The sequence below is a fragment of the Chiroxiphia lanceolata genome, chromosome 7 (genome assembly GCF_009829145.1).
Source record: "Chiroxiphia lanceolata isolate bChiLan1 chromosome 7, bChiLan1.pri, whole genome shotgun sequence".
Lineage (NCBI taxonomy): Eukaryota > Metazoa > Chordata > Aves > Passeriformes > Pipridae > Chiroxiphia > Chiroxiphia lanceolata.
In genome coordinates, this window is record NC_045643.1 from 27,242,691 (window position 1) to 27,262,644 (window position 19,954).

A 19,954-nucleotide genomic window follows, 5' to 3' on the forward strand; every position below is an offset into this window, starting at 1 on the left:
CTGTTGAAGAAGCCTGTTGTCTAAGTGTCACTTTTCTGGTATGAGCCTAGTTGACTAGTGTGAACAATGGTGTCATAATTCACCCTAAGTATTTAGGCAACTAGTCTGTTACCACCACAGTGACAAACTCTTAGCATAGTAATACTGGTTAATGATATTAACTCAGTCTTTGTGCTTGTAGAAGATTTCTATCAGGTTTCCTAGCAAGTTCTTACTGGGATTAGGGCAATGTGATAGATCCTTTTCTTCAATAATCTGTCTGCAATATGTCTTCTGGGTGTTAATATTAGACCTGGAGGCTTCCTGAAAGTACTTGGAGAGGTCTGGCTAGGTATCTCTACAGAAGAATTGGTTTTAGCTGTAATGGCACTACTGTCATATGACTTCCACTTCAGGTAACACTGTCTTGCTGAAATAAAGAGTATATTCTGCTTGGTGCTATGTACAATCTGCTAGTTGCTCTGCGCTGAATAATATGGAAAATGGGATCATGATTTCCTTTTTTTTCCCCCATAAAACTCTGTGACTGTAGATTCTGTGTGCTATCTGTGCAACAGTGAGGCAATTCTAATAACTTTGTGTTGCCTACGTGCAGGGATAATGTCTTGATACAATTGATACCTGGCATTTAGGAGCATTAGCTTTTATCATGACATTGCAACCTTATTTACTTATAGATATATGTGATTTTTTTTGGGGGGGGGGGGGGAAGAGTGCTCCAGTGCCTTAAAAGCACAGTTTAAGGCAAGTCGTTTTTCTTTGTCACTCAGCTACTGACCAGAAACAAGTTACTTTCACTCTAAAGGAATTCTAAAAATAAAAAACCAACTAAAAAACCCCAAATGAAACAAACTCAGATATTTAAGTTCCTTAGGAACAGGGATATGCATGCACTTGCTTATATTTCACTTCAGCTAAGATCTGAGTTCAGTTTTAAAGGGTTGTCTTAAAGTCTTGTTCTTGTGATGCTCAGACTAACCAGACTGAATCTTTCCTGTGACTAAATCTTTGAAGGTTGCAACCTTGCTACAGACTTGGACAAGATTTAATTCCAGCTTTCCTTAGACATCAAGATTATTCTTAGCAAGGTTATTGGCATGAGGTTACTGCTAATGTGTAAGGTATTGTCTGTCTATTTGTATTGAGTGATCTAGAATGGTCCTGTACTGAATGATGCAAGAGGGCATATATTTAAGAATTTTATGTAGCAAGTAAATGTAAGTAAAATACTGTCAGATTTGCTTTCCAAGCTGTAATGATCCGTCTCTGAAAACTCAGAATGCTGAGTTGGGCGATGCTTGGCAAGGATCAAGGGGCAGGTGGGAGATGTGCTGAGTATATACAGGTATTTCGTACTTAAAATAGATCACTGTTGTGTGACCAGATCTGAAGACAGCCTTGAAAGGTGAGGTTGTCCAAGTCCAGCTATAACCTGTTGCAAAGTAGAGTGTGCTAGACTTCTGTAGGTTACTAGGATAATGATCACTTTAAGTAGCAATGTACCTGGGAATATCTGGTTCTTCATGTTCTACACAGCTGTAGGTGTCAAAAAAATAACTTTGTATAGTAAGTCTACTCTTCTAAAGATCACTTGGTCTTATTAAGCAAATTAAATCTAAGCAGAGAGCTGAAGATGGCTTTGCATGCAGATGTGTGGAATAGTGAAAAGTAAGATATGGTGTGGAGGCCAGGATCACTAGTAGGTATTCTTAATCTGAATTGGCTGGCATCCAGTGGCTTGGTGTCTGATGCTGTTGATAGTGTTGGGGTATTTTAGTGTGATTTCTGGGTCCTCTTCGTGCACGCAGAGAGGACTTCCAATCACAATTATATTAGAAATACTGCTTTTATACTCCCTATGATGTGTTCCAGATGACCAAGTCTTTGGGACTCTCCTTCACTACAAGTTCATCTCACAGTCTGCAGTCTTTCTTATTATGGAAACTAATACTCCAGTCTGGTTAATTTGATGGAATACAATTCTGAATTAAAATGGTTCCTCAATCTGTGCTTATCCTTTTCCCAGTCTTGTAGGGGATGGAGAATAATCTTGATCTGGCTTCAGGTTCTGGTTTAACCTTAAACTGCTGTAACACAGTGAACTTACTAGTCTTGCTTCTTGTGTCTGTTAACTAGCAGTGTAGTAGTTGCTCCTAGAGTGTAGCTGTGACAACCAGTGTCTTTAAATGTACACAGAATTCGGGGGGGGTTAGGTGGGATTAGTAACTAATAATAATTGTTTGAAACTAGTGTAATGTAACTTTCAGCTGCATTGTGAATTGTAACTTTCAGTGTATAAAGTAAATGTATTATTCTATGGTTTTTTTCCTGTGTCTACTGCAAGTCTACTTGTAGATCTTAGGTAGAGAAAATGCCTAGTTACCAAAAGCAAATCTCAGGCTTGGCTTTCACTCCTGTGTTCAGCCTGGACGCTGCAGTAGGTGATGGCTGCACCAGCACCCTTTTAAAGGAGTGTAATGAGAACAGGATTAGGGAACCACCCCATTTCTGCAACAGTATAAATAACCTTTTGGGTGCTGTAGTTCCATCTTCTTTGACCTCAGCTGTAGAAACTGTTTTTCTTCCTTCACATCACCACTGAGGCAACGTGGCCTTGCAGATATGACTGGCAGGCCCAGTCAGCTGTGCTCTCCTGCAGGAGGAGATGGGCCTGAACAGCCGGGGGCAAGGGAGAGGGAACTGAGGGAGAGGGGATGGTGAGAGCAGCACTGGGTGATATAAATGGGGACCATGAAACTGCTGTCCCAGTGTGCTCTGCAAGACATCTCAGGCTGAATGAATTCCTTGATCTAATTAAACATGGCCCAGAAAAATCTAAAACCTCAACTGAGAAGGTAGAAGCACCCAGCAGTAAGTGGGGAAGGATACAAGGATATCCCAAGCAGGAATTTCTACCAAGCGCATCATGGTCTTTGTTTCGCCTGAAAACCAGTAACTGGATATATGCCAAGAGATAAGATACTAGCACAGCATAAGAGAACAGAGTAGCATTTTTAATTTTTCAGCCTGCATATCCTAAAATTTTCAGTTGCATTAAATATGCCACTTAATCTCAAAATTTTTTTTTTTTTAGTTGAATTACCAGTTGGAGCATTGAAAGCTGATGAAATTTCAGTACTCCAGTATTTTCTGGATAACCTCAGAACAACTGAGGAGCTCTCACAGTTCATAGCTCAGTGAGATTGTTAATTAGTTTTGTGATTCAGGGAATTTCTGTGACTGCATTCTTTTGGGCATATCACAGAACCAAACACTTCAAAGTCTCTAATTTGTATTCTGATAAATGAGGATCACTAAAATACTGTTGCAAAACCTTGTTCTTTCTGTGCTTGCTTTTGATGACATCATATTTAAGTCTTTATAATAGGTTGAATACCCAGATTTTCCTTTAAAAGTAGGTATCTGAAGGGTTTAACAAAGCTTCTCTGTCAAGCTATTGGGCTAAGAGTTTCTAGAATCCTGGTTTAAAATCCAAAGAATGGCTGCTTTCAGTGGCAGGATAGCAGTGAAAAGAAATGTCCAAAGATATCAGCTGCACAGCAAGAGAACAAGGGCTGATCTCAGCAATTTTGAGATTAGAGCTTTATTTCAGTTTTAAATCTCACACTGAATGGAAGAACTGGAAGCAATTCCAATTAAAGCCTTTGGAGGGGTCTAGAATTTTTTTTATTTATTTAGAATATTTATTTGAAAACACGTAGCCTTAGTGAAGCTTCTCATGGTTTTTTTCCTGTGTATTTGCATGGGCTGTTGCAGAATGGGCTCCTTTCTTGTGAAGTGACAAGTGCTTTTTCCTTTAAGTGATGTATAACTGTGGAGTCTTAATGCACGTGAAGCAAAAAGGGATGTAAAAGCGTGGTCTGTTTTGAAATCTGTGGAGTTATTCAGTTATAGCCTTTGAGTCTTGGTGTTAGGTAAACCAGTCCTGTTTGTAAACTGTGTTCTGAGCAGTTTAACTGTTTATGTTGAGGAGAGGGTGGAGAAAAAGCAGTTTGAAAGGAGTTTATTAAGATGTTTATAAACAATTGCCTTGAAGTGCTCAGTTTCGAGGGACCAGCCAAGAATGACACAACATTGTGCAGGGGGCCTTAGTTAACCTGGAGAAGTTATGATCTAAACAAATAAGACAAGGGAAGGCTGAAATAATTGCTGAGCTTAGGGTTAGATATCTTACATTGGAGATGGCATGGTTTGATTAGTCCTGTGGCCAAGAACAGATCTTCAGAAGTCTAAATCAAAACAGATGATTAGTAACTCCTGTGGTTTGATTTGTAGATCCTGGTCTGCTTCATGTGGGCAGCCTCTGGCTGGTGTAATCTTCCTTTCTTGGTCTGAAGAGCATCTTTCACTAGCATCACAAAGCTCCTACTGTGCATAGGGCTTTGTGTTACCTATTATAAAATAAATGTAGTTATCAAGTCAATGGCTTAATCCTTATCTTCTAAAACAAATGAAGCAGGTAATTACTTCTGATTTCTTAAAGATGAAAGACTACCTGAAAAAGTTTATTCTCTGACATGGTGTCTGTCTAACACTTTATTTCAAAGCAGGATGAACCGTAACCAGAAGAAACCGCCCACCCTCTGCTCCCTTCCCTTTCCCTCCTCCAAAAAAATCCCAACCTTTCAGAAGGTCAGGGCCTTTTTTTTGTTGATTTTTTTAGAGCTTATGACAGTTAGCTTACGAAGTTCAACATGGTGTCATTAAACTTGAGGGTAAAATGACAGATGGAAATTAAGTAGATTGACTTACTGCCATAGACTGGATTGCTTGGCTTCCTGTCAGAGGAGGGTAAATCCTGCTGGAAATAAACCGTACCCAAACAACAACTAAAAAGCAATGTGGGAGAGGAGGGATACTTACCACAGCATTAGGTGTCTTGTCTGGACACTTATTCAGAGTGAGCTCTTCAGCAGATCTATTAAGACTCTTTGCTTTAAATTTACATTGCCTTAAACTGAAGGTAATTGAGTAATGTTTTAAAGCAGCTGCAGCCGTCACAGATTCTTCTAGACACTGCTGAGTTTTTGGTGGTTGGATTTCCCAAGATTTGCTTTTCTGTGAACAGATGAGTTATTGTCAGTGTCTTGATTGCCTCAAGGATATTTAATCTGCAGAACAGGAAGAAAGTTCGTCCTTCCTTACTCAGAGATGGCTGAGGAAAGAGCTTCCACTTGTGTTAACAGATTATTTTTTTTTTAACCTCAAGGAACTGTTAGATGTGAGCTTTGAACCATGGTGTGTAAACTGTTTCTTGGGTTGCAGAGGTGGAAATACAAGTAAACAAACAGTTGGCTCCGATGCCTTCTCTTGTTCTGTTAGATTATTCCTATTAAAATCTCACCGTGCCCCTTTCTGAACCAGTGATGTGCTTTCAGCCTGTTGTTCTGCAAGCACTGGTACTTCTGCACTGACACTGCCTCTATCAATCCTGTGTCACACTGCTCCAGCCTTGCCTTGTCCTCTGTACTGCCTGGGTGCGCTGGGGCTGGAGGGGGCCACGCTCCCTCTGCTGCCACCAAAGAAGAGACGCTTTGTGTGAAGCTTCTGGGACCTCACTGAGTGTGTACAACATCGGGGCTGTGTTGTGAGTGTACTCCTGCATTCAGAGGGTTCATGCAGTCCTGATGCTCTGAAAAATTCAAGTGGCACTTGTAACAGCTCTGCAGGGAAGATCAAGTACCTTGGTCATTAAGAGCTTTAGATGCAATTGAACTGTAAATTTATATTCTACTGGATGGGTTTTGTTTAATAGTATACTTTGATTACAAGCCAAGTAATACTGTAAGACAGACCTTGCAGTTGCTACTGGCCAGTTGAGGCGGGGGGGCAAAGGAAGCATTTAAATATTCTCTTCACTTACCTCTATGATGATCTTGTACTGAATCAAGTTTGTCAGTATTTTACCTAAAAGGCAGCTATTCTTTTATTATGACCAGATAAAGATATGGTATTTGTATTGACAGGAGGGAGAAATTTGCTATCTTCTCTCTTGCCTGTTAGTAAATAGTCTCTTTATTGCCCTTGCATAGCACAGTGGACTTAGTATATTATATATTCCTAAGTTTGTGATGACAGAAAAATGTTTAACTTGAAAGCTTTGTGTTAGGTAACACAACAGTTACAACAATAATAGGGTTCTTGTTGAAGGAATACTCACAGGTTAAAACCAGTCACAATTACACTGAAAAGTAGCTAAGGGTCACTAGGCTTCTCCAGAAAGCAGCTTATCTACTACTGTCAGGACAGACTACTCTTGAACTAAGACGAAACAGAATTCTCTGCAACTTACCAAGAGCAAGCTGTGTTATTTTGGGAACACAGAAAGTCCCCAAACTATCTCGTTGTGTGGCCAATCTGTAGCTTTTATGCCCTGAGTGTGTATGTGCAAGCAAGCCGAATTCTAGTTTACCATGTGGACCATAGGCAAAGCAGGCCTTTCAGCAACAACTTCTGGAGTTCAGATGCTGCCTGATGTGTTTTCTCCCAGTTTTTCCACATTCCCCTGGCAGGGAGCTCTGTTCTTTTCCTCTCTGGTGACTAAGAATTAAAAACCAATCTTGCAATCTTCTTCTGATTTAGAATGTCTGTACAAAGGCTGAATTCACTGTCCCCAACAAATGTGTTTTTGCACAGTATGGGGAAAACCTATGGAGAAGTAGGAGTTGTCACATCCCATTTCTGTACTAAGGAGTGTCCTGGATGAGGGAGCTGATTTATAACAAAATAGAGAAGATTACCAGGGGAAAATATCTGTCTTCACTTACCAATGTTTATCACTGAATGAACCTTTAAAGATGATTAATTTACGTTACTGTACTAAATGTATGTAGCAAAGAGGTGTGAGTAAAAAGCTCTGCATGGAAAAACACTGCTGCTCAGATGTTTGAAAATGCTGTCCTGAGGGCAATTCTTGATTGTTGGCATGTTTGTTCTTGTATGCAGTAGTCGATGAGAACTTAGTTTGATTTGTTGCTTTTCAGAACATGAAGTCATGACAAGGGGGGAATAAATCATCGCCATCAGTGTACCCCAGGGGAAGTTGTCCAGGCTAGCCATGCAATTGTCAGGCTCAACACACAGGGCACATGAATTTGGTTGCTTGAAGCAAACTGCTTTAAGGGGAAAGTTTGGACTGAACAGCATCCAAAGGTCCCTTTCCAGGCTAAATAGTCGTGTTTGTAGCTGATGATCCCTTAGTCTCTGGTTAATTTTGTTTAGGGCAGCTGGTTGCCGTGAAGTTTTTTCCAATGAAGTACTCAGTAACTTCTACTGTAGGCCTTGTATTTCCATACAGTAGAACTTGATGGTGTTGGTGTGGCAGTTCCAGCGTCTTTCTGGAGTAGATGTGTCCAGGCAAAATTGAGACTCTTGGTAGGCCCATTGCTTCTGTGCTTCTGGGTTAAAGAATGCTGCTGTAAATCAAGGCTAATATAGCCACTTGTTACAGCAGTGCTTTCTGAACAGTCTGCTGGTCTCCTTGCAACACCCCACCAGGATATGAACAGCTGGAGTCCTTCGTTGTGCTCTGAGGACAGAAGGGCCGCTACCCCTTATATCTTATAAGCATTTCCATTATACCATGGTGTGTCTGAAATATGCATATTGGTTTTTTTTTTTCTATGTGGAAATCCTGACTAGTGTCACATCTTTTTGTATCGGTTACTTCTGCTTTTGTCCTCAGTGTGCTGTCCTTAGAGATGCTGCTCTGTGCTAATCAGTGTGGCAGCTACTGCTTGAGCTTCTGGTACAACTACTGTGTCCAGCTACTCTTAAAAAAAAACAAACAGAAAAAGCAGTATTATTTTTAAGAAGTCTCCAGCACTTAATGACTGGGCTTGCATAACTCACAAACAAAGGCTCGTTAGCTAGGGCTTGTTTATTGAAGCTTACTCCTTCATGGCTTTGCAATATCAAGAGAAGAATAGGAACTGGGACTTTCTTGCAATAAAGCAGGATTTTTTTTTTTTTTCCCCCAAAGCAAATTAGATTTGCAGCATCAAAAGGCAGGAAGAGTGTAAAATAAATGCTAATGCCATGTCATAAGACTTTCTGCAACTTGTTGCTGCCAATTTACTGTGTATCTCTGCTTTTTTCTGAGCCTACGTAGGGAGGAGATCAAAAGCCAGATTTCTACCTCTAAGCAGATCTAAGGTATAGCTGTGTCAACATTAAAGAAATATTTTGGAAAGGTGTAAAGCCTTAAAACAAGAACAATAAAAACCGCTTAATTTCATGTTGTTTTAGAAAGTAGGGTTTTCCTTGGAAACTGCTCTAGACAGTAGCCTTGTAGGATGGGCTTACGAATAGGAATGGGTTGTTAGAAACTTTTGACACTTTAATTAATAGTACTGTTGTCACAAATAGAAGGTTTTTGTTCCACTACCTTGTCCTACTCATACTTTAGACATGTTTTGCTTGCTAGTGCATTGAAGTGGCCCATTCTTCAAACTTGCTGGGCAGGGTTTTAATCTGGTCTTTCAGCACTGGTGAGACACTTTACCAGCATGTTACCATGATGTCACCAATGTCACGGATGGTGACTGTGTTTCTTCTGTCTGCAGATCTAGTTGGTTGCCTGGCACTTGATCTGTGGCAAGCAGGAGAATGGCTGCCAGCAAGAGCAAGAACCAGAGTTCCTTGGCCCTCCATAAAGTAATCATGGTTGGCAGTGGAGGTGTGGGCAAATCTGCACTCACACTTCAATTTATGTATGATGAGGTAAGTAACTTTGGTTCAGCTTCAATAAAGCACAAATTCATACAGTTTATTAATTTTTTTTTTTTTGGTGGGAAAGGGGAACTAAATGTAATTAGCAAAAGACTTGATGACCTGACTGGCAGGAGCAGAAGGTAGGAATGTAGGAAGTGTGCCCTCTGGGAAAATCTTTGGCTAAAGGTGACAAAATTTTTGCTTATTAATGAAGGAGCAGTCTACAGAAGCCATGCATAATGTGCAGGTTCTTGTCTGCGTGTGCAGAAGCTGTTACCAGTTGGAGTTGAACTTTAATTTTGTTGCCGTTACTTTTAGGTCAGTTAAGGCTGAAATCAGAAGTAAACATTGTAGCTCATTCTGAGCCGAGTGATGAAGTAGGCATGTTCATAGCATGAATTCTTCCATACTGATATCCAGGAAGCTAGATTAGACAGTCCAGACTAGTATGTGAAGTAATACATGATCCTGTAATCCAAAAGTTAGCATTTATCTATAGGTGTTCACATATAGTATAGCCATGTGAGTATCTGAACAGGTGATGTAGTCATTAATGAAGGCCAGCCAGCTTAATTGGGCTTGTGGTACAGTCTCTTACACTCTGAGGCTAAGAGAAAGGAGGTGGAGAGGCAAAGAGCCTATGTTGGATGTGTGCTATCAGCACAGAACTACAAGCTGAACTGGCAGTGGCTCTGTGAGAGCGATCAATTGAGTGCTCTAAAGTGCCTCCTGCAATTATGGAGCAGGTTTTCATGTTCAGCAGCTGGATGCTCTCATCTACACCTGTTAAAGCTTCAGATACCTGTACCTGAAGTACATTCAGATGCATTTTCTTGAAGTGTGAGATCTAGATAATGCCAGCAGGTTGCTGGTAACTTATACTGCATCTCTGTTCTTAAATTGTACCAAAGTTGCTGAACAGTGTTTTGTGTAGCAAGTCTCTCTTGACTTGGCAAACAGGCTCTTTAATGTATTAAGTGCTTAAATAATTGGCTTTTCATATTAAAACTAAAAAAAGAAAAAAGTAGTGGAACGTAGTATCTGGCTGAATTATGAGAAGGTTTTGGGGAATTTAAGTGTCACTGAAGTGAAAGAGGGGATATGGACAAATATAGAGACTGTTTGACAGTAATTCTAAACACTGATCCTTTTCTTGTCACCCTCAGTTTGTAGAAGACTATGAACCTACCAAGGCTGACAGCTACAGAAAGAAAGTAGTTCTGGATGGTGAAGAAGTTCAGATAGACATTCTGGACACAGCAGGACAGGAGGATTATGCAGCTATCAGAGATAACTATTTCCGCAGCGGGGAAGGGTTTCTTCTAGTCTTTTCAATAACAGAGCATGAATCCTTCACAGCAACAGCAGAGTTTCGGTAAGTAGTTTCTCTCCCAGGCAGGGGAAAATATCTGGTTCCTGTGTTGCTCTGACAACTCTGCTTAAAAGCTACAGCTCTTTATCCTTTCTCTGTTACCGTTTGGTCAATAAAAGTGACACCTGACCATTTGATTCTCAGTAACTGGTAACCTAAACCACAGTATTCAGCCTCTGGCTCTAGTTGTCTTCATGCCTACAGCTTATGAGTACATTATGCCAGCAGCAACTTCAGGCAAGTAACAGATTCTTGGACTCCTAAAACAGGCATATTCAAGCCAATTTTCAGTCTTCATGGATGTGAAGTTTAATTATCTTAGAGCAGTACTTCTGGAATTAAGTCTGTCTTTTGGCCAGGTTTCAGGCACTGTATTGCTTACTGTTAGAAGCAGGTGCTCTAAGGAAAGGAAGGATTAGCCTCCACTCTCAGGTATGGATTGGTGCCAGACAAGGGTTGGCAGCCAAGATGTGCTATTGTAGGCAGACGTATTCCTAGAAAGACGCACGGTAGTAGTAGGCATTTCCATTTTTGTTCTTGGGATTAGCAGTTCTAATGTAAAAGTCGACACCAGATTGAGCACAGAAACTACTTGTGTAGTGTGGGGTAAAAAAAAAGGGTTTAAATCATTGTTCTGGTTTAGAATTCATGTAGCCAGGTTTTTCAGGGCAAGTGTTCCAACTGTTATTTGATAATAGCTGTTGCCTCACTGTAGAAGATAATCTGGAGATTACCTAGGACAGCTGTATAACTTGCAGGAAAACTTCCCAAAACACAGGGAAAGTGTTAAGAGTTCCTTAGTTCACCAGAAAAAAAGCTCTGTGTCTGTCTGCCTTATGTTCCCTTTGCTTCAGTGCTACAAGGTTAACAGATACTAATTGGTAATGCAATGGAACTAAGGTAGATACCTAAATCTAGGTTTTTCATAAAGTGATGGCAATCTCCCCTTGCACTCCAGGACTTTGGTCCAGGTTCTTAGCATATTATACTGTTCTAACAGCACTAGAAGACCACAAAATCTTTTAAGAGGTATAAAAATAGCGTTCCTTCGTCACATAATACTTCTGTGACTTTGCTCAGCTTCAGAAGGCTGACAGTCATGGGGCACACAGAGCAAACTGAGCAGAACTGCTTTGCCTAACTGGTGCACTGAAAGAAGCCAAGAGTTGAACTGTTGTAGGACTGCAAAACTGAATACTAGGACTCTTCCCAGCATAAGATGGAGGAAAAGGTCAGATAACACTAAAAAGAAGAGAAAGAAAATGAGACACTTGGAAGCACCCAGCTTGGGTTTTGGCTTGTGTGCCTAAGTGAAATATAAGGTTAAACCCAAGCTTTAGGGCTTAGGATGAAAAAGAGTAGGAGTGTTTATCTTGGCAGTTTGGTTTTTTTGTCAGACTTCCGTAACTAGATTAACTGTATATTAGTTCAAAATTCCAGCACAACAGAACAATGAAAAGCAATGCTAGTCCTAAAGATGAGCAAGAAGGACTTAAAAGCTTTGAGATGCAAATCTCATACTTTTCAATGGTTCAGAAGTAACTAAATAGTGAAATTAGTTAAATAGAATACTTAGCTAGGCTGACATGCAAGAACCAGCTCCTTGGCCCAGGAAGGAGTGGGGAATGGGTAGTATGAGTCACCAGCATCACAGGCCAAACTGCAGATTGCTGTTATTGATCCTTTAACTTCCACAAATCTAAAACTATGAAAAAATTGAATACTGAACAAGCTATGGTCTTGTTTTTAAACCTCAGCTCTCCTGCTGATGCAGTGCATTCAGTGCTTGCCTTCAGTGCCTCTGTAATCTGAAAATGTGTGAAGGTGCAATACCAGATTGTCTGCTCCAGTATTAATGCTCTTTTAGAGTCTCATGTACTCTCCATACATTGTTATTTTGTGGATGGAAAATGCAGGCATCTGAAGCAGTATGGTAACTCAGCAGGATTGGAGGGTGTAGCACCATGCTCATGCCTAGTTTGGCTCTTGTTCTTAACAAAATGAAGCCATCTAAAAATAGCTGCAGACTGGTAGAGTTTCCCAGTGTCCTAGATGGACAGCAGCACATGTCAGTCTGATCTCAACCTATGTTTTACTCCAGTAATAGCACAGACTTAGACTGGTATGCAACATCACTCCATCTCCTTTCCTGGATGCTGATAGGTCCTCTTAGCATGACAGAGGATAGCAAGATTAATGCTGATGGTTCAAATATCTTCTTAGAGTCTTTGAAGCAGGAAGGTTTGCTAATACTTTATTTCAGCACTACATAGTAACACTCTGTGTAGAGCTTAAGGTACCATTTTAGGAATGATCTCTGCCAGCTACTTAGGCTGTTCCCAACCTATTGCCTTGGCAAAGACTTTATGTTGCCAAGACCTATAGAGATGTGATGCAGACTGTGAATTGAATATGGTGACTGGATGCCAAGGTGGAACTTGGCAAACATGGCACCTATATACTCTTTTCCTCATTCAAATATGAACTCCTGTTGCCAATAGCTCTTCTGCCTCACTGTTCTTCTTTATTAGAGCCTGATTACTCACTAATTAAATGGTAAAACTGCCTTCCTGGAAGTGTTAGGCTTTCAGTAGTGTAAAGCCCATAGCATTAGTGTGTTAACCTTGGAATAATTTTAAAGTGTGTGTCCAACTGTTGAGAAATGCTGTATTGTAGACACTAGTAATGTGCAGACCACTTGAGCCACTCCTGGTAGGTATGGGAGTTTTGTTGCTACTACTGACACAGATATTTTTGTTTTGAATACCTTTTGCATTAGGGAACAGATCCTGCGTGTGAAGGCTGAAGAGGATAAAATTCCTTTACTGGTAGTGGGAAACAAATCTGACTTGGAGGAGCGCAGACAAGTGCCTGTAGAAGAGGCCAGAAGTAAGGCAGAGGAATGGGGGGTGCAGTATGTAGAAACCTCTGCCAAAACTAGAGCGAATGTAGATAAGGTAAGACAAATGACATCTGCTCAATTAGATCATTGCTGCTGGTTTAATATTTGATTCTTGCTGGGACAAGAGCAAATCTACAGTTTGACTTCTGAAAGCCTAGTTTATGAAAAAAAAATCAATGAATTTACTGGAATGTGTACACTTAACCAAATACCTAGCTTAGAGGAGGAACCTGAGACCTGGAACAAGTTAATGCTATTGTCTTGTTTTAGCTGTTTGTACCTGAACCAATAGCTTTTCAATAATACAGGGGGTAAACAGTTCTGAGGATTCCCTGAAGTATGGTTATTTTGTTTATAGGCTGTGTCCCATTTATAACACCAATAAATAACAAGCTATGGACACTTAGAAATTGTCCCCACTTCCCTGTAAAGCTGCATGTAGTGTGGTTAATCTTAAAGACTTTATTCTTGTTTTCTGCTGAGACTACTTTGAATTGTGAGAACTCTTCTTGCTGTGTCCCTGTCCTGTTTTGACTTGTCCTTGCTGATATAGGATTAATATTTTCCCATTGTTCTGTGGCTGGTTTCTTGCATAAACAGTGGTGGTGGGCTATTCCAGAGGACAGATGACTTACAACTATAGAGTATTTGTCCAGTATAGGGGAAAAAATAAGTTTCAGTCATCCCCTTGATTTTGTATGTAGTGAGGGCTTCTTGAAGAAAAGCTTGCCTTTTTACTTAACCCATCCACAGAAGATAATCTGAAATTACTGTTGTGCACCCTGAGGACTCCAAAGGTGTCTTGCTAATATGCATTTGTTTAAAAATTACAAATTTTAAGCAGTTTTCTCTTTGGATAAAAAACTCTTACAGCTAGCTGTACTCTTAAGTTCTCCTAAACAGCTTCCTGTTCTTCTAGTCTATATTAGTTCACTAATGGAAATGCTGTTGGTGCATAAGTTACTAATAGGAACTCCTTCTCTCATTAAAACTATGTATATGAAACTCTTGAATTGAGACCTTTTGGTTATAAAGGGCACGGCAAAATTTCAGTTTGGTAAAGAACCATTTTGACTTGCAGAATGTTACTAGAAAGTCGCAGTCAGTTGCATAAACTGAGTGATGTAGTAAAACATGAATACTTAGCTCACAGGCAAAAGCAAGTCTATCTCATATTACTAGCAAATGGCAAGCCTGTTTTATACTTAAACTCTCTGTTCAGTTGGGATTAACAGCAGTGGAGCTGTGTGTCTGCAGTGTACTAGCAGGGTGATCTGCGCTTGCTGTAATAGGTCTTCACTACCTAGCTGGTGTGACATACTGGTTATCCTCTGTATGAGCAGTTTTGTGTATAGTAAGACAAGTTATTGGTCTTTGTGAGGATTGTGCATTGATACAGTGACAGAATAAAAAAAACTTGAGGGTTTTGAAAGATAAACTAATCTATTTCTGATCAGTAGCATGGTGTTGTTTCCAAGTATCAAAGACTTGAAAGTTCCCCATTCGAAAAAAAAAAAACCAAAACAAAGCATCCTAATCCTATAGAGTGACACTAAACTTTTGTTCTGTAATCCTAAGAATCATTTTCCCCAATAACTCTACAGTGAAACAGCTGTTGCACCTCAAGTGGTATGTACCTAGATGTCAGGCATACAGGGCTGAAATCAGCTAGAATTTTGGAGAAAACAACAGTGAAACATGGAAAGAAAGCATGACTTTCTCTGAATCTTTCTTCTAACATAGTCTGAAAATGTTTTGTGCCTGACACTGTCACTTTACTGCTGTGGCTTTGTAATTATAAACCAAGTAGAATACTATGAAGCAGAGTGCACGTGTAACTACATGGAAGGGACTGGACTAAATGCTTTACATAGTTAACAAGAATGATTTGCCTGTAAATTTTTGCTAGGCACAGACAAATGTTCTCATGAGCTGTGAATGCTACTTTTGTGCAAGAATGGTATTCCATAAAAAGCTCTTAAAACAGGCCTGTTGAATTTTCTTGATAGCCTGGTAAGATTGTGCAACTTTTTTGCCCCTGTTTGACATAGTACATAATTCTGATGTTGAGTTTGTCACTGGGATCTGTGTCTAGACTCATTTCAGCTGTATTGGGTACAGTGTGGTGCCGGATCTTTATTTGTTGCTGAATACAGTGGTTTTTATTTGCTTTCTGGTGGATGATCTTGTTTAATCTTTCTTTATTTTTCCTTCTAGGTATTCTTTGATTTAATGAGAGAAATAAGAGCAAAGAAAATGTCAGAAAACAAAGACAAGAACGGCAAGAAAAGTGGCAAGAACAAGAAAAGCTTTAAAGAAAGATGTTGCTTACTGTGATGCTTGGGAACTGTAAATATCTATCTACTGGTGGCATGGATAATATACCACTAAGGATATAGGGCTGGTTCATGAAAGGAAGTCTGTATTGACTCCCTTATCTTTTGCTTTGCATATCACACCTTCAAAATGTGAAAACAGAACTTTGAAACCATTTCTGGTATCCAACAAAACCTTTGCCTACTTAAACTGAAATGGGCTCCTTCTTCCCAGTGTCTTTCAAAACTAGAAACAGTTTCAGAACTACAGTCCTGCTTGGTTACACAATGTACTTTTGTATTAACTTCCTTCTAATGTTTCTCTGACTGTGTTTCTCTTGAACCTCTACTGGCCTTAACAAGCACAGCTGTTCAGGTTCAAACACTCTTTCCCGCTGTTGCTGCCCTCCTTGATGGTGCAAACTGCAGAAAGGCTAGATGTGACACCTGATAAAGGGTTTGAGTCTCCCATCTTCTCTTGTCACTGGTATTTCTTACACTGAAATCTGCTGACTTCCTCCCCACACTCCATGTAAGAAATAGCAACTGACAGTTGACAGTCAACTCAAAATAAACTTTCTCCTGTGTTCTGTTTAGTCAATACAGCATTCATGAATCAAGCCTATGGACTCAATTCAGACTTATTTAGGCAATGCAAAAATTGATACTTAAATACTGGCTATATGCACTCCCTGCTAGTCTGTCTTCTCATCCTTAAATTAGTGGTATGGGGTGAGAAAATGACTGTAAGCCTTTCTTCAAAAGGAATAATGTCACCATCTCCTTGAAATGCTGTCCTTGGTTTCTTTCATGTATTGTGTCTAGAGTCAATTACGCTCTACATCTCTCATCCTTCCCCTCCCTGGTACTGGAATAGTAGAAATCAGTGTTGATTTATTCAGTTTTGTTTATATTGGAACACTTGTGATGATAATTTTGGAAAGTGAGAACATCTACATCTGTCTCTTGTCTTGCTGAAGATAACAATGTTGAGTAAGGATGGGTCCCATCACACAATCATATCTTGGAATAGGTGAGGCATACATGCTACCTCTCAATGATTAGCTGGCTAGTGAGTTGTATGGTGTCAAAAAGCAAATGAAGTTAAACAGCTGCCACATCTATTACTCACTGTTAATTTTATGTGTAGTGTTTTTGATGCACAGCAACCTAGCACGTGGTGAGTTTTGCTGTCAGTTATGCAATGGTGGTCACATATTGTTCATCAAAAACAGTCTAGAAATGGAAGAGTCAGTACTTAGTAGGTCCTGTTGTCAGCTGACTGAGCTGAGCTTTCTGATGCAGTTTAAATTAAGTGCAGTTGCCAAAAAACACTTCTGTCACCATGTAAAAGTAAGTCTTCTGATTGCGGTGTCTCACTGAATTGTGGCTGTCTTCTGCTTTGAAGGAGTAGAGACTTTAAGTAGAGACTGTATCTTGCTTGTAACTGGATTCTCAAAACACAGTTGCTTGGTGAAAGTAATCTAAGTTGTTCAATGAAGCATGCTGCAGCACTAAATTAACAAATGGTGTTTCTTCCTGAAATGAAGAAGTAGTGAATACTGTTCAGTACTTAGTGTTGTAATTTGAGGTTGAAAAATATTTTTTAACATGTACTAGATTGCTTTTGTGCATTCCATCTCTGAACTTTGAAAAAAGTAAGATGTGGTAGATATCAGAACCTCTGTTGGCCTGAGGTTTCACAGGGACTTATCACAAACTCATTGTCTTCCATAACTGGTTCAACTTGTCAGGCAACTCATTGGATTGGGGAAACTGTACTAAATAAAAGGTGCTGTAATCTTCATTCTCGTCAAATTAAATTCCTTCTCTGTTACTGTTATGTTGTATGGGCACAAAGAATGGTTAACCAATTCTGGAAATGCTTCTCTTTGAGCAGTGTAATTAATTGCCAACTTGACAATACTGTTCTGAAGCAAAAGCTGGAAACCTGCTGGGTTGCAGAACTTGTGCTTGAGCTGTATCACCGATGTCTAAAGCCAAAGCACCTCATAGGAAACTGGGAGCTGTAACACTTTAACAAAGTTTCCTCTTGAACTTCCATGGACAAAAGTCCATTTTGAGTGCATGTCGTGCATACAGCAAATGAATGTCTTCTTCTGGAGGAAGGCAACTCACTTAGGTTTGGTTTTAGTTGAGACTTAAAGGTTAAGTCCTTCATTGACCCAAAGGATAAACAACAGTTGAGTTAATATTACAAGTTTATCTGGGTCAAGCCCCTCTGAGGCAGATTGGAAAACGTGTCTTAGCAAAACTGAATAAACTGTCCTTGCTGTATGAATAATGAACTCAGCAAAGCTCACAATGAGCAGCTCAGCTGTATTGGCTCAAGAGACTTGCATGTCTTGACCTTTGATCTCTTTAGTCTTAAAGTACCTAAAAGTATTTGATAGGACAGATGAATTTCTTCTCAGAACAGCAAGTCTCCCACTGGTGTTCTTAAAGTCCATGTGCTGTTCTCACTCAGGTTATTTTTCTTTTTTTTTTTTTTGTTCCAACTGATAAAGCTACACCACTGAGATGGACTTGGGAGAAGGTGCTTGCTGCTTTGTGGCTTGGTGCTGCATCTTTTCAGTGTTCTGTGCTTGTCACCTGCTCCAGAAAAACCAGGCCTGGAAACAAAGTAAAGCAGCTTTTCAGTATTCCTCTTCTGTACTTGTGATAAACTTCAGTTTAACTTTCCAGTTACAGCTGAAAACAGGATAAATGAGGCAGCTACCTTGCCTACTTTGTAACTGGGCAGCAAGCATTCTGACTTGTACCAGGAAGGGTCTCCTGGTCTGGAGTCCTGTTGCCTCCACCTCCTATAGTGGAAGTGCCTGAATGTATGCCCTTCTAAATAGGGGCAATATGACTTGAGGGTCATTGAATGGCTTCCAGGTGTGCTTCACTGGACATCAGTAGACATCAGCATCAGGTGGGTTGAGTGGAGTGAATATAAAATGGCACAGAGATAAAATGGGATTCCTGTGAGCAGAGTAAGTGGAGCTTTCACTTGTAATCGAAATAAATAACTGCAGATCAGGTACCTCAAATAAGGATGACTTTGACAAGAGGGGGTGTGTGTGGCTGCCTGCTAGCCATGATGTGTAGCTGAGGCAACTGTAGGCTGTACTGAAGATTCTAGCAACCTTTTGCATGTTGGGTAGTTAAAGACCAAGACTTCTCTTCATTGGTATACTGTGCTCTTAAATCATTCTGGAGCATGGCTGTAGGCAAGTAACTGGATATTTGAAGCTGGAGGTCATGCAAGACTTGACTATGCACTTGCACTTAAGCATTCAAATATTATTCTTGCATAATGGCTTAACATAAAGTCAGGGAACTGTTTACTGCTATGTGCAATCATCCATATGTGGCTTAGCTATGGATATTCAAGTGCTCCAGTTTTCCTTCTTGTTTGAGCAGAGCAAACATCTGAGACAAGCCCCCCATCTGAGACAAGGGCTAAGTCATTATATGAAAAAAGCAGATTAAATTCCAGGATTGCAATGGCAGACTTGACTCTTCTTTTTTCTGGAGGAGCATCTCTCCAGGTGGGAGTGCAGATGCAGCATGAAGTGTGCCATGTGTTCTATACAGACTAATACACCTTTGCTGCAATTTCTAGGTGAACACTTGACTTGATGAAGAGAAAGATGTGTGCATACATTTACTGGGCATTAAACTTAAGTAACATGTTTATAACCATCTGAAGTTCCAGTTGAATCTTATCTGGCTGAAGTATAATGCTTAAGAATACTGTAGGTCTAAGGTACAAAGCTGCAATCTGGAATGTAGTAAGAGGTGTGTAGGGGGGAAATGCGTCTAACTAAAAGCTCACTCGGATCTTTTTTGAAAGTTTTCCAAAGCATTAACCCAGTATTTGGGCCTAACAGGTCTATCAATTCTTGCTCAAAAAGAGGATACTGTTTATCAGTTCAACTCAGAGCTTATGTAGACAGAAGCTTTCCTTAATTGCTATAAGCATATGTTGCAATGTTCACCTCCTGTTGACTTTGTAGTTGGGAGAAGGAGAGAAGAGGAACAAAAAAAGCTTTGATTTTCACTGTAATCTCCACACTTCATGGAAATGGCAGGTGTTCCTCTTGGGAGGGGAAGGTGTTATCTCTAACACCAAGTGAGAGGTTTAGCGTAGAGGAAGTGATTGTGATTACAAGACTTAATAAAACTGCCTCTAAACTATGTATGCTATACTGTACGATGTAAATTCTTATTTTTTTCCTTACATAGCTTCAGAGCTTCGTCTCTAACTTGCACAAACATTTTTAATGTCTGTAAAACTGGTCACTTTTCATTATCATGCTAATACAACTGATTTGTATTACTATTGATAATAAAAAGAAAAAATGAGCTTCATATTTGTTTGTTATTGATTTTTACAGCATTCTAATTCTATTCACGGAAGGATTATGAGCACTAGGAGAGCTGGACGATTCAGACTTTGCTAATCAAAACTGCTTCCTATCTGAAGAATAGCAGCAGAGTTTGTGATTCACCTATTCCTGCAGCCGGGTTAGAGCTTTCTTATGTAATCCCCAAATTCTTGAACAAGCCAACCACTGACTTTCAGTGTCTGGAACTAACCTTTCTATCAAATATGTACAAGAT

General features: G+C 39.9%; 1 protein-coding gene across 2 annotated transcripts in view; it reads left to right on the forward strand.

Moving 5' to 3' along the window:
* The window catches only part of RALB (RAS like proto-oncogene B), a 50,148-nt gene extending 30,446 nt beyond the window's left edge, over nt 1–19,702 (forward strand). For both annotated transcript variants that reach the window (XM_032692850.1, XM_032692849.1), the window contains 4 exons: nt 8,586–8,742; nt 9,900–10,108; nt 12,885–13,062; nt 15,225–19,702. In XM_032692850.1, the coding sequence (XP_032548741.1) occupies nt 8,629–8,742; nt 9,900–10,108; nt 12,885–13,062; nt 15,225–15,344 (621 nt within the window). In that variant the 5' untranslated portion in view covers nt 8,586–8,628 and the 3' untranslated portion in view covers nt 15,345–19,702. The remainder of the gene's footprint in view (nt 1–8,585; nt 8,743–9,899; nt 10,109–12,884; nt 13,063–15,224) is intronic.
* Nucleotides 19,703–19,954: the final 252 nt, after the last annotated feature.